General features: G+C 39.5%; 1 protein-coding gene across 1 annotated transcript; it reads left to right on the forward strand.

Annotated features, from left to right (window-relative positions):
- Positions 1–6554: 6554 nt before the first annotated feature.
- LOC145587619 (uncharacterized) lies at positions 6555–14002 on the forward strand. The gene is made up of 4 exons (XM_081644348.1): positions 6555–7426; positions 9860–10393; positions 10531–10742; positions 13653–14002. Exons 1-3 carry the CDS (start codon positions 6572–6574, stop codon positions 10639–10641), a joined length of 1500 nt encoding a protein of 499 aa, XP_081500474.1. The 5' UTR covers positions 6555–6571; the 3' UTR covers positions 10642–10742; positions 13653–14002.

The raw sequence follows: 14002 nt of genomic DNA on the forward strand, positions 1-14002 counted from the left end.
GGAATAGCTTAGCTAGACCTTAGCAATATCGTCTTCCCTTGGGTTCAACCTGGACTTACCCTATACCTAGGGTTAGGTTTGGTTTTACGAATTTTGTTTTGACCGGGGAACTTAGATACCAACGACCTAGGTTTATCCCGTCGTCAGGCATGCAAGCCGAAAGTGATTGCAAATGGCCATTCGGCCGCAGAAAAAACAGAAAAAAAAAAAAAGAAAAAAAAAACTTAAGTATTATGGGTTCCCTTAGGTGGCTGCTCTTGATTTCCTTTCTCCTGCTCCTCCACCTAATCAGACTCCCCGAAAGACGACCCTTCAGTTGAGTCAGACTCCTCCTCCTCCCCGTCTCTCTCCGCCTCCTCCTAGGCTTCTTGCATAAGTTTGGCATTGAACTCAGCAGAGGCTAAGTCGAATAAAGTTTTCCATCCATCATAGTCTTTGCCAGGGAAGAGAGACTCCCAGGTCATCCGCATAATAGAGTCGTAATCATCCATCATCTACTTCACCGGGATCTCTTTCTCCTCCTCGGCCCTTGATTTTATCTTCTTTCCGAGTTGGGTCTCCTGGTTTTGCAGCTTCTTCTTAAGCGTGTCGACTCTATTGCGAAGCCCGTCGGCCTCATTGTTCGTGTCCTGGAGGGGCTTGAGCTTGGCATTGAGACCCTTCAATTCATCTTCAAGCTCGGTGATTCGCCTCTTTGTTGCGTCCAAATTTTTCTTTACTTGTAGATCAGGGGCGGACCCACCTTTAGTCATGGTGGGTCCCGTGACACAGTAATATTATATAAAAAAAAATTATACTGTAACATGTAAATAGCATAATTGGAGTCAAACTACTCCTCCTTAAAGTAAGTCGTAGACTCCTAGTGTTTCACGTGAAACCATTTAAAGAAGAATCTTTATGACTTGTCACTTTGTTAGACTTTTTTGCCAACTCTCTCCTAATTTTTTCACACTGCTTACTTCTTATGATTTACGAAACTTTTCCCTTTACCCAAAAAAAAAAAAAACCAACCTCCCCGATTTCAAGCGGTGATTCAAGGCGATTTCACTATTTCGATCATACCCACCGTCAGTCGGCTTCAAGATATGCTACGTGGCTCTGTTTATTACCCATCCATTGCAAAACTTAGGAAATTTACCAACCCTAAATCAATTATTTTTAAAATTTAAATTTGGGTATTTTTATGAATAATAGGTGTTCTTGTTAAGTAATTCCTTATTAAGTTATTTGCTTGTGCTAATTGTTGTAAAGCTTTATGTTGCTGTTAATTTTGTTGTTCTAATTCAGTTATAAAGCTTATAAATCATTATTTGAAGGTATTTCTTTGTATAATTGTATTGATTATTAATTATATTCAATTAGGGTTTTACATTGATTAGTTGTATAAATTGTGTATTTGACTAAGTGTTGTTGAAAATATTATTGAGAATAGAAAATTAAAGCTGCATTGCTATTGAATTTGTTTGTCAATTGTGAATTTGTGAATGGAGTTTTATTTATAATGATATGTCTTAGTTTAGTAAACTATTATAAGAGTATAATTTTAGATTGTTATCTAATCCAAACTTTAACTTAAATTTCAAAATCAAAAGAAAAAAATACTCGAGATATTTCAAGTTTTTCACTAAAAGATTGCCCACTTTAAAATCCTTAACTCATGCATTAATTATTGATTAGTATACGATCGATGAGTAACGGTGACACGCTATCCCTAAAATCCTGGATCCGCCACTGTTGCAGATTGGCCGTCGTCTGAGAATATAGTATGTCAATGGTCAAATATTCATTTTGGGAAACCTCAAAAACGGCTGTATCTAGAGAAGAGGCAGCCAGAGCGTTTGCGGCTTTTACCTCCTTAATCTTCTCATTAAACGGCCTCTTAAGACCATTTACCCGCAACATAACCTGCATTCGCCAAAGGAAAAAGGTTAAATACAAGCGGCATGAAAAATTTGGATACAAAAAAAAATTTGGCAGCTTATTATACCTCTGCAAGGAGTGCAAGGATGGCATCAAAGTTAAGGGTGCCGACTCCTCTAACTGACTCTCTATCCTCGATACGGATAGCCCTCAACATGGACTTGGCCATGTTTTGGAAATCCGGCCTCGAAGGAGCATCTGCACATTCAACACTCTGTAAGTAGGAGGCATAGATCCGGCCAAAAGACCAGGTGTCTTCAAAGTTACTTGACGACTGTTGAGTTGAACTTAACCCTACAGGGATAGGGCAAGGGTCTGAATGCGCTTATACCTTCCGTCTCCGCCTCATGCCCTTCCTTGGGCAGCTTGTCTCCCGAAGCCCACCCTACTGCTGAGCCACCAGCAGTATTGAGTAGACCTTTGCCACTCTTCGATGCTTTGACAGCGTCTGGCTTTCTCAAGCCTTCAAGGCTTGAAGGGGATTTCCCTCCAGTAGAAGGATTGGGGTCGTCTCCCAGCTTCTTATGGAGTTTGTTGGCAATGTGCTTCCAGGAGTAGCCGGGAGTCTTCACATCCCTGGCCAACTGCTTCTGCAGTTTTGGATCCGGTTTAGTGGGGGTACACTTGCTCGATTCTCCTTGCACGCAAATCAAAGTATTATAAGCAGATAAAGGGGAGTTGACCCACAAAACTCTAAGTATAAAGAAAGAACTTACCTTGGGAGGTCTATCCACCTCCTGATCGGAAGGCTTCCTCTTGCCCAGCACTTGCGCCCGGTAATGGGCAGCGCTGGCAGCCGGCTTCTTGTTGGCCGAGAGCTTCTCCATTGCTTTATCTGCAGAAACAAGAAATCTAGTTTAGTGATTGTCAGAGAAACATAAAGTTTGGCCAAGTTATTTAAGTCATTCGGCCAGCTACTTCTCAGCCCTCTCAATACTTAGGCCACAGGCGACCAAGTAGGTCTTGTCAGAGAGCCACTCATGGCGGGGAATGTAACTTTGGGGAATGACCTCCTTCTCCCCAGTCTCTTTGATAGAACTCACGGCCACCCTGAAGAGACTTTAGTAAAAAATTTGCTCTTTGGTTCGCCTGGGAACCGGCGGCAGTTCAGCTCCACCAGAAAGAAGGGGAGGGTTTCGGTTCCATTTGTTGTACTTTTTGTTCTTCAGGCGGTCAGGGGAGGTGATGATGTAAAACTTGTTCCTCTAGTCCTTCCACTTGGACTCCTTCCCCACCGCCATCATAGAGCCTTTGTGGCTTGACAATGTATACTATTTGAACTCGCTTGCCTTTGGGGTTCGGCTGAGGTAGTGCATATGGGCGAACGCCTCAAAGCTTGGCTCTACCTCGAGCATTTCACAAGCGGCAACATACCCTAGGATGTTAACCCAAGAATTTGGGGCAAGTTGCCAGACACCCAATTGGTATCCGTCCAAGATCCTCTCCACGGCCGGATGGAGAGGTAATCGGAGACCAGCCTTGATGGCCGCTTCATAGCAGCCAAAGCATTCGTCCCCTAGCTTGACCCCTCATGCCAGACTACAGTGTCCACATAATCAGGGACACTAAGAATTATGCCATGTCCCATAACATGGTCAGCCCTGAACTTCCCCTCCTTATCCTTCATGGCTTTTCGCCTCCCAGCAAGGACATGGTGGAAGTAGGCGGCATACTGCTCGCGACGTCGGGCCGAGTCATCAGCCCACCCCTCGCCCATTTCAACAGAGAGAGAGTCTCTTGATGTCTTTAACCGAGAGTGCCTCTCCTTAGAGTCGTCGGAGGCTATACCAGAGGTAGACGGCCCGGAAGCACCGTCAGAGCTCTCGGACTCTAAGTCCGAATTGGGGGCCTGATGGCTAGGGCCAGCAGTGTCCTCCCCCAACTCCTCATCCGAAGCCAGATCAATCGGCTCGGAGACGTTTTGTCGTATCTCATCCTAAGACTCCTCCAAAATTGAAGAACCCGGGGTATTGGGAGGACTAGGCGGATGGTAGGAAACCTCACTTACAGGCGCCCCAAAGGAGCCGTCAGAATTTTCAACTCTGTCCGTTCTCTTCGTTCTGGCCATTGTGTCCTACACAGACACAAAGTCGTTCGGATTCGGAGAAGTTCGCAAAGGGGAGTCCAAGAATGAGCATTTGGAACTCCTAGTTCTAGATTTAGCCGTCCCCAATGACCGGTTGATCGCTAACCTAGGCCGTGCCATGCGCATTTGGGAAACCATTTTCAAAAGGAAAAAAGAGAACTAAAATAAAAAGAAAGGAAAACAGACGGTTGCCTTACAAGTGAAGGTATGAGAGCCGGTTGAAGAGGCTTAGACGTCTGCTGAACAGGCGGCTAGGTCACGAACGGCGGATGCTTTCACAGAAAAGGACAAAATTTCAAAGTCAAAGATTATCTCTCAAAGATTTTTTATGAACGTGCGAAAATGAGGGGGGTCAAAGGCTATTTATAGAAAGGTGAAAACCTGGGTAAAACCCTAATTTTTACCTAGACAAACAGTAAAAGCATGCGCCAATGCATGCGTAACACATGTCACGCGGCCCACGTGGCATGCCACGTCCTCCTTGTGAGGGGAAAATTATTTGGGTATTTCTACCCCACCACGTGGACCTATACGAGCCTGGCACATGTCAACCCAAGGAGAGCCCAAAGTGGACCAACTGGGGCACGAAACGTGGCAAGCGGATATTCAAAGTGGAAATGGCGACCTCTAAGGCCCAAATTTATAGAAAGCTGAAAACCGGCACAACCCAATCGCTCCTAGGTTTCTGTAACCTAGGACAGGGGCACACATTTCTAGGACCCTATAAATAGGGAGATTCCCCTGATTATTGGGGCATCTTACAATCATTACATCATTTATAATTCTCGAAAATAGAGAAAACACCTAATCTCGGAATCCGAGAAGATATTTACTTTTCGCACATTTTACTCCGATCCTATACTAACTTAACCGTCGGAGGCAGACCTCCGAACATCCGGAGTTCCGTTGTTTTACAGGTACAGGAAGATTAGATCCCGTCTGTGAGATGTAACTCTCCCAAGGGACACAAAAAACCCCAAAACAATAATTATTAATTACGTATTAATTACAAAACACGATCAAAGGAAAGTGTGATAATGATGCTAATGTCAAAATATGTCAATTAAAAAAAAATGATCGGAGGTAGTATTTTTTATTTTTATTTTTAAAAGTAAGATACATGAAGGAGATTAGGTACGTTTTCTCACAAGAATGTGACCTAATCTATCAAGGAGTAAAAAATAAGAAAATTTACTATCTAGAAATGGATCTATATCTCATGGGTAAAAAAAAAGGATCTATATCTTGATGAGTCGGAGTAGAATGACCGAGAGAGGCAACATAATCTGCTACCCGATTCCTTTCCCGATAGATATATCTTGCCTGAAAGCTCGAGAAAGAGTCCAAAATAGCCTTAGTATTTTCCATAAGAAGATGAAGTTTCCATGAACAGCTGAAATGACCCTACAAAATATTAGTAATCGTTAGATTATGGCCTTCAATAAAAATATTTAAAATATTATATTCCCTAGCAAAAAGGAGTCCACTGTGAAGGGCAATAACTTCTGCAAGGAAGGCCTGACAAGAGCCTAAATTATAGGTACAACTGGCCACATGATTACCTTGCTTGGCTCGAATGACCACACCTGCAGTAGCAGAATTCTGATTGGTTGAGCCATCAAAATTAAGTTTACAAAAACCTTATGGAGGAGGAGCCTAAGATATGATGGGGGGGTGTAAGAGAAGGTGGCAGAGGTGATGCAATAGTAAGACTATGGATGACATCTAAAAGTGGAGAAAATACAAATTGATATCTTATATTAACAAAACTTGTTAATATTCAAGGCTAATTTTGTAAATTTAACAGCCACACCAAGGGTAATTTTGTAAATTTATCAACCACACCCCCTTTCTCTCCCCTTTATCACCACCGTGCAACCTCTAGTATTACTTGCCGCACCACCTTTAGCTTCACCAGCCGACCAACGCACACCCTTTACCTTCACCAATCGACCCCAACCGACCACCGCACGGCCTTTACCTTCACCAATCGACCCCACCCGACCACCGCACGGCTTCACCAGTCGACCACCGCAAATCTCTAGCATCACCAACCGACCGAGCACCACCATTCTACCGCGGCAACACCACCCACATGAACGTATCTCTTTCCCTAAGAGGTTTGTTAGGCCCAATTTTCAGAAATTGCTATTAGGGTGTCTTTTGTTTGCCCGGCCGGTTGGCCACTTTAGATCCGCGAAGGTGGTCGATCTTGGGCATGGGAATGGAGGAGAGAGAAGGATGTAGTGGACATGGGAATGGAAGAGAGAGAAGGAAAAATTGGACATGTGATTAAGTGATCGAGATTCCCATTTTTTAAACAAAGAGAAATCTCGTATAAAAACACTATAAATATTAGTAGAAAAATTCTTAAAAATTAATGCATTACAATGTTTGTACTATGGACTGTGTGGAGTGTGTTGTTTTCAAAATTTGAAATTTTGAATATGTTTTCCCATACGCTACTCTCAATCTCTCATATTGATTTACTCGAGATTCAAGAACAACCACCCCTAACTCCCTAAGTCCTACTAACATTGTCCTTTGACTCGATGGTCTCGATCTATGTCTATATACCTATATTTCTCCGCCAACCAAGATTCCCCGACAACAGTCTACTCTTCTTTCATTCCAAAAACAAAAATGCGAAATTCAGCGGCGAAACTCCCAGCTCGCCGCCTAAAACTCCTCCTCATCCTCCTCTTCACAACCTCCACATTCTACCTCCTTAACCGTCACCACATCCTCCTTAACCTCCACTGCCCATCTCCCCCCACCCCAATCTCCGACCTCTTCCTCCACACCTCCCTCTCTTCCACCACCCCACCACCCGCCACAACTCTCCGGCACCTCTTCTTTTCCGTCGCATCCTCCGCCTCCTCCTTCTCTCGCCGCCTCCCCTTCCTCTCCCTCTGGTACTCCCCCAACACCACCCGCGCTCTCCTATTTCTCGACAAACCTCCTCTCTCTCCTCCCCCTCTCCCCTACTTCGTCTCCTCCGACACCTCCCGGTTCCCCTACTCCTTCCCCCGCGGTCATCGCTCTGCTGTTCGTGTCGCTCGAATTGTTAAGGAAGTCTTTGATCGCGGCGAAACTGATGTCAGGTGGTTCGTGTTTGGGGATGATGACACTGTTTTTGTTCCTGAGAATTTGGTGGGTGTTTTGTCTAAGTATGATCATGAGAAATGGTATTATATTGGGTGTAATTCCGAGAGTTCGGAGCAGAATTTGAGGATGACTTTTGGGATGGCTTATGGTGGGGGTGGGTTTGCTATTAGCTCTCCTTTAGCTAGGGCTTTGAGTAGGGTTTTGGATTCTTGTTTGATGCGTTACCCCCATTTGTATGGGAGTGATCATCGGATTTCGTCTTGTATTTACGAGCTAGGTGTCGAGTTAACTCGAGAACCCGGGTTTCATCAGGTATGATTAAGATTGATGGTATCTTTTATATTATGATTACAATGTGAATAGCTTTGGAATTGTCAAATTTGAATTGACTTGATTAGGAGCTGATTGTTCTTAGTAGCCTAGTACTAGTATTTTGTTCTGTGTTCTTATGAGCTGCTCATTACAATGTGCTTGGGTTTGACTTGTTTTCGGAATGTTGGAATTTCGTGTATTGTTCTTTGAATTGCCATGATTGCGGACCTATTTTTCATATTCGTACGTAGCTAGTTCTAATATTTTGTTTAAAATTAATGTTCTTATAATCTTTATTATGTTTTTTTAAAAGGAAATAACTGTTTAGTTGATATTGTTTAGGATAATAAAATGTATTCCATTTATAACTTCCTAGTGAAGCTTTAACAGATTTTGTAAAATAAGCCCTATAACTACTATGCATTATGTAATGTATTAATGAAGTCACTTCTTTTAATTAATTAAATTTTTACTTCAAGTTCCTAAGAGGTGGGGTTAGTGTTCTATTGTTCTTAGCCTGTTTTTGAGATCTAATCTTGGATTTTGCTTAGTACTTGTTAGTTGGATACATATCCTTTGTCTTTATTTAATTTTTTTCCATAAAAGTATTTCATTATAGTGTAGGGTGCGATCATTCCTTCCAAAATTGATGCACATTTAGGAGTGATCTTTCTTGTCATCTCTATCATTTCTTTTCCCCTGTATGAAAAGGAATCTGTGCTAGTCCATGATCGGGTCCTTGCTTCCAAATGCACCTGTTCTTCTCTTTCTGCCCTCAATGGTTACTAAAACAAGCTAAAAAGGCATTGTAATATGAAATAGAATTTTAGTTAGTTGTTTTTTGTTATTGATTTCTAGGCTTGTTTTGCTGAATTTCACTATTCTATAATTCATCTATTTATTCCAAATTTGAATTACTCCTAAGGATGAAGTGATGCTATTCACAAAGAATGGGTTAGAAGAATTTGAATTCATATCTCTTACTTCCTCTGTTTCTATCTACTTGACCAACATTCCTAGAATAGAAATGTCATTTTACTTGACCCATACTATATTTGGTAAGCTTTTGGTAGATAAATTCTCTAAATTACCCTCATAAAGTGCACATGAGAATAACTTTTGGGGTAATAAGGTAAGCCATGTGCAGCAAGGGTCACAAACTACACATCTCTTTTTAAATATTGTGACAAAGTCTATGAGTCAAGTAAATAAAAATTGAGGAAGTAGATGATTTATGACTTCAAATGGGATTGTTAGTAATTTACTTATATCTACTAAATAATTGTTGGCATGTGGTCATATGCGTGATTCTGATGAGTATGAAAAGGATGTTACATATTTGAAAGATTGAATTATCACTTTGTGAACTCATCATGTAGCCAAAATTTCTGTTGTGGTGGAGTTCTGTTGGTACTCTCTAACCACGGACCACCTGGCCTTCTATCATGACTCATGAGTGATAGCTATTAGCTATTTTCTGTACACAGTTAGACAGAACAGTAGCATATGAGCTTAACTATCTCCTTTGTACTACACCCGAAGCATAATTAATATGGACTTAAGTATCTCATAGAAGGCCAGGATATCTATTTTATTTTTTATTTATGTATATCTAATTAAATGAAATTGCTTCATTGGTCTAAGGCTCTAAGCTATGAGCAATCTAGAATGCTTAGGGTATGAGCATAAATGGAGCATTATCCCATTATCTTCCCGCAGTTACTCTACTTTGTGGATCCCTTTTTATTTCTTAGCAGTTTTTGTGACTTCATTAATTGAAGCTTTGTGCCAAATCTTATATTGTTGTTCTTAACACTCAAATTAGTCAAATCTGTCAAATCAAAGCAAGCCAATGTAATGAAGGATAAATGTTAATCAAATACCACCATTTATTTCTTTATACCTTTTTGAGTAGAAATTGTTCTGCAACTTCTTATGATTCTCAACAAATTATAGGTGTCTATAGATAACATAGGCAAAACTAGCTTCTACTGGGAGAAAAGCCAATGAATAGACTCCCTACTGCCTTTCCTGCTGATGAGCAACAAGCCTACAATACATAGGCAGATTGAGGCCTGGAGCTTACCTTAGGATTAAGATTTATTTTATTTATTTATTTATTTTTTATTTATATTTATTTATTTATTTATTTATTTTTTCCCTTTTTTGGCGAATAACAGTAGTACCACTCATTGTAGCATAGAAATGCATATTATAGTAACAAAATTATGAAGCAGAGAGATATACCTCTTATTTGTTTATGCTATTTGTTTAAACCAATTGACATTAGATGCTTTTGGTCAAAGTTTCTGTATATAAGTTTTGATTGCCTTATGCCATTCACTTTTGACTGGAGTCTGTGTTTTCATTATTCTTATAGCTTTATTTGGGTAACGAGTTGAGTGACTGAATTTCTGTTTTTTCACTTGTCAGCTCGATGTCAGAGGAGACTTGTTTGGTTTGCTTACTGCTCATCCTTTGTCACCTTTAATATCTCTTCATCATTTGGAGATTGTGGAGCCTATTTTCCCTCACAAGAACCGGTCAGAGGCAGTACAACACCTTTTGAAGGCTGTACGTGCTGATCCTGGTAGAATATTGCAGCAAACAGTTTGCTATGATCACTCAAGTAATTTGACTGTTTCAGTTGCTTGGGGCTATGCTGTTCAAGTATTTGAAGGCCATCTACTTCTCCCGGATATTCTTGCTGCACAGAGATCTTTTACGCCTTGGAGAAGGCGTGGCATCAATATACCAAACCAATATGTTTTTGACACGAGGGACTATCCTCAGGATCCATGTAAAAGACCTGTGGTTTTCTTTTTGGAAGATGTTGCTTCCGGGACAGGAAGAGTCTGGAGCAAATATAGGCGGAATAATTCTCATAGCTGCTCTAGACCTGATGCTATTGAGAACCTAAAAGATGTGAAAGTGTTTTACAAAAAGCTACAGCACAATGCTGGACTGGTAATACTTTCTGTCTTGCATAGGGAGAGATTTCAGCTTTTGGTACCGTTTGTTGAGACTTTATTGCTGTTCAACTGTTCTTTATCTTTATGATTTTTGTCTTTGCTTTCTTACACTACAGACTTGTCTCATTTCAGGCAAAGGCACTCCGCCGGGATTGCTGTGACATAATACATCCGTTTAAGAAATCAATGGTCATTGACATCAGGCATTGTGGCGTTAATGAGTTGATTGCCATGAATCCTTAGCACCAGGAGCGCTGATGACTAGCTTTTTCCTTGTGCTGAAGTTCTGTGGTGGAGATCATGTATAGCTGCTTTATGAAATACTGTTTGATTGCATCATCAAGGTATTCTCTTTTCTTGTCCTCCTTTTTCACGTGTCAGTTACTCAGTTGTCATAGATGGCATAATTTTTCCTTCATTGTATGATGCATATCATTTCTTTATCCAGTGAAATTACGTCCATTTTTCCTATGATGCGAGTTTTTTAAATTAAATGATGCAACCAAAACTAAACTTTTCATACTGGTTTTGAGAAAAACAGTTTTGCAATTATTAGTGCTTTTAAGTGGTAATTTGAACATTAAATATTTTATATAGTTGTATAATAGTGGTTGTGACTCTTGTGAGTGGCACCCATATTTGTTGACCATGCCTTTGTCATCAGCAGGTGTCTGTGGATCCTTCGGTTTGTATTAGGGCTTAGCCTCCTTAATTTTCACTTACACTTTGTTTGGATAGAAAGAAATGAAAGGAAAAGAAGAGAAGAGAAAGGGAGGGGGACAAATTCTCTTGTTTGGGTAACGGGTTGGGGGAAGGAAGGGGTAGGAGAGGGAGGGATCCATTTTCCCTCTCTCTTTAATAAGCATAATCCCTTCAAAATTAGAGAGATTTGGAGGGAAAATGGAGCTCACCTCCCCCCCCCCCCCCCCCCCCTCTTCTTTTCCCTTCCCTTCCTCCTTTTTCCCTCCCCTCCCCTTCCTTTCCTTCCTTCTTTGCTATCCAAACAAAGTGTTAGGATTACAGAATTACAGTTACCTTGATAACATTCTGCAAAGATCTAGTTAAATAGCTTCTCTTTGCAACCATGGGTTTACCTAATGAGTTGAATATATTTAAGCACCAGCCTTATTTTCACTTAGCATCTTAAATGTCAAGTTTGAATCCTCCTTGGACAAGACATCCTTTGTTGACATAATACCTTTTGAGTTGGGATACTCAGTAGAAGTGTATATAAATCCTTTGGCAAATTTTTAGGTTGAAGGACTTGTAGCAATATGTCCTGTGTTTAATTATGATGGTTAAACTCTACATGAAATCAAACCAATTTGAGTTGTCTTTTGGTTCTAGGAGCCAATATTTTCAACTTGATTTGAGAAGACATGAAGACATTGAATATTTTTCCCAATATTGAGACATCCAAAAAGGCTATCTCAACTCTGAGGCACTAGTTGACATAACAGGAAAATGAAGCAGATTATCAAGGCTACTAGTTGACTCATAATTGGTTGATAGAATCAAACTTTACATACGTATAAAGTACTTCCTCTGTTATTTATTTGTTGACTCACTTTGACTTTTGACACTATTTACAAACTCTACTTTGAGTCTTTGGCTAATTTTTGTGATTTATAGCCTTATAGGTGTGATAAAACATAATCACGTGGGATCTTATTAGAATTGTCTCAACTTATATTTTCATATTAATAACTTTTGTATAATTTTTACTCATTGATAATTAGATATATTAATCGTTGAACTTGTGCATTGGCAAACGTGATAAAAAAAAAAATAAAAAAAAAAAAACACGTCAACTAAGACAGATTAGAGGAAATATTACTTATAAATGTATGTATATATGATCATTCTAAAAATATTCATGCTTGAATCTTAAAATACTAAAGTCTCACTCTTGTAACTTTGTATGCATGCCTCAATATGGAGTTGTAGCATACACTTCTATTTTTGAACACATAAGATTTCTTGCACGAAACAGTCTCTTAGAAGGTTCTAAACGAACAATATCTTTAAGTACAAATTTTATTAAGTGCTAATAATCTTTTATCATTAAAGTATTATGAGTTCCTAGATTTGTCTTGAGATCTCAATGTTTTAGCCTTGTCGTGTTTTTTTTTTTTTTTTTTTTTTTTCAAGAGATCCAATAAGTATTAAGAACTAACAGTTAAGCTTTGATATTTCATCAAATACAGCCTCCACTCAGCAAACAGTGACAACCTTTACCATTATTTCCTTTTATTGCCGATCATTGGTTGGCTTTCTATTGCAGAGAGGTGTAAAGGAGAAGGAAAGTATGCTTTTTTAGTGAGAGAGGGGTTAACCATAAAAGCTTAAAAGGGATGATTTATTAGATAGATAAATATGATGAGATGAGTATGATGGATAGATAGATAAATATGATGAGATGAGTATGATGGATTCATAATCCTTGGATAAGGAAGGAGACATGCAGCTTTTATTCAACATTTTTTTTTTTTTTTTTTATCTTCTCACTTTCTTCTTCTTGACCCCCCTACATGGCTTCGTCATCCTCACATATTTAAATTCTAAAGGGGTAGTCAGCCAGTTTCTTCTCAATGGATTGCAGGATAATAATGAGGAATATTCACGCTAATATCCATTCTTTGCCTGAACTTTTTTGTAAGTGAACTTATTATAAGACCGTTCAATTATCAAAGAATAATATTCCATATTAGATTTCTTAGCCACCTGTGCTGCTACTGGAGAAGTAGAAATAATGGCAATGGACTTCATGCCTCACTGTCATCATGTAATTTTCGAACCAGTTGCAGGCTGTAGAAAACCTGAATCACCACCTGTCCATGTTGAGGTATTACCTCAAGTTTCCTACATTTACTATTTTTACCATTAATGTGGTGCAGCTAACAGGAATGTTTAGATCTTAAACTCTCTGTTCTTTTTGATGTTTACATTTGGAACCCAGCCACTGTCATAAAGCTTATTTGAACTGATTAAGACTTATAACCTATTAATACCTAAGATTATTTTTTAACTCCTTGCTGGGAGCAATACTGATTTCTGCAACTCCTGTTCATGTTTTAGAAGAAAGACCTTTGACCCTCTTATTAAACTTGTATCTTTCTAGAAACTAGTTCGCGTCTTCTCCGTGATAAACTGATTCCCTTTGCCAAGATAGATCTCCTGTATTTCATTTTCTGGAGGATGAAGAGTTGCACTCTGATTTTTGCTAATATGTAAATTTTATTTGCTAAATGAAGGTGGTGTTGGTGCCAAATATTGGCTCCGTTCACATAATAATTGATTCTGGCACCTGCTGTTATGGTGTATATTAGGAGCTGAAGCCTTCATAGCCTATTTTAGAAGTCTGCAACACGGCACCAATATAGGAATTTCAGATTTTTTTTTTTTCATGTACTCACTTGTATGTCTTTTGTTGAAGGTAATTTTTAGTAGTAGACGGGTTCATGCCATTAGACTGAAAGTGTCGCCTCATTTATCAACGAAAGTCAACATGTATGTTGTTATTAAAGTTGTCCTTGTCTTGCCAAACAATCATTTATTCTGTTAATATATTCCCAAATCCGGTTATGATGTGGATAGTTAGATA

The sequence above is a fragment of the Chenopodium album genome, chromosome 17 (genome assembly GCF_948465745.1).
Source record: "Chenopodium album chromosome 17, dcCheAlbu1.1, whole genome shotgun sequence".
Taxonomy (NCBI): Eukaryota; Viridiplantae; Streptophyta; class Magnoliopsida; order Caryophyllales; family Amaranthaceae; genus Chenopodium; species Chenopodium album.

What these genes read in the sequence shown, in the direction of transcription:
- LOC145587619 (XM_081644348.1), top strand. Translation starts at nt 6,572, where the DNA reads ATGTCTATATACCTATATTTCTCCGCCAACCAAGATTCCCCGACAACA. An exon ending in GAGAACCCGGGTTTCATCAG is followed by an intron (nt 7,427 to 9,859) that starts GTATGATTAAGA and finishes TTCACTTGTCAG; the next exon opens with CTCGATGTCAGAGGAGACTT. An exon ending in TACAGCACAATGCTGGACTG is followed by an intron (nt 10,394 to 10,530) that starts GTAATACTTTCT and finishes GTCTCATTTCAG; the next exon opens with GCAAAGGCACTCCGCCGGGA.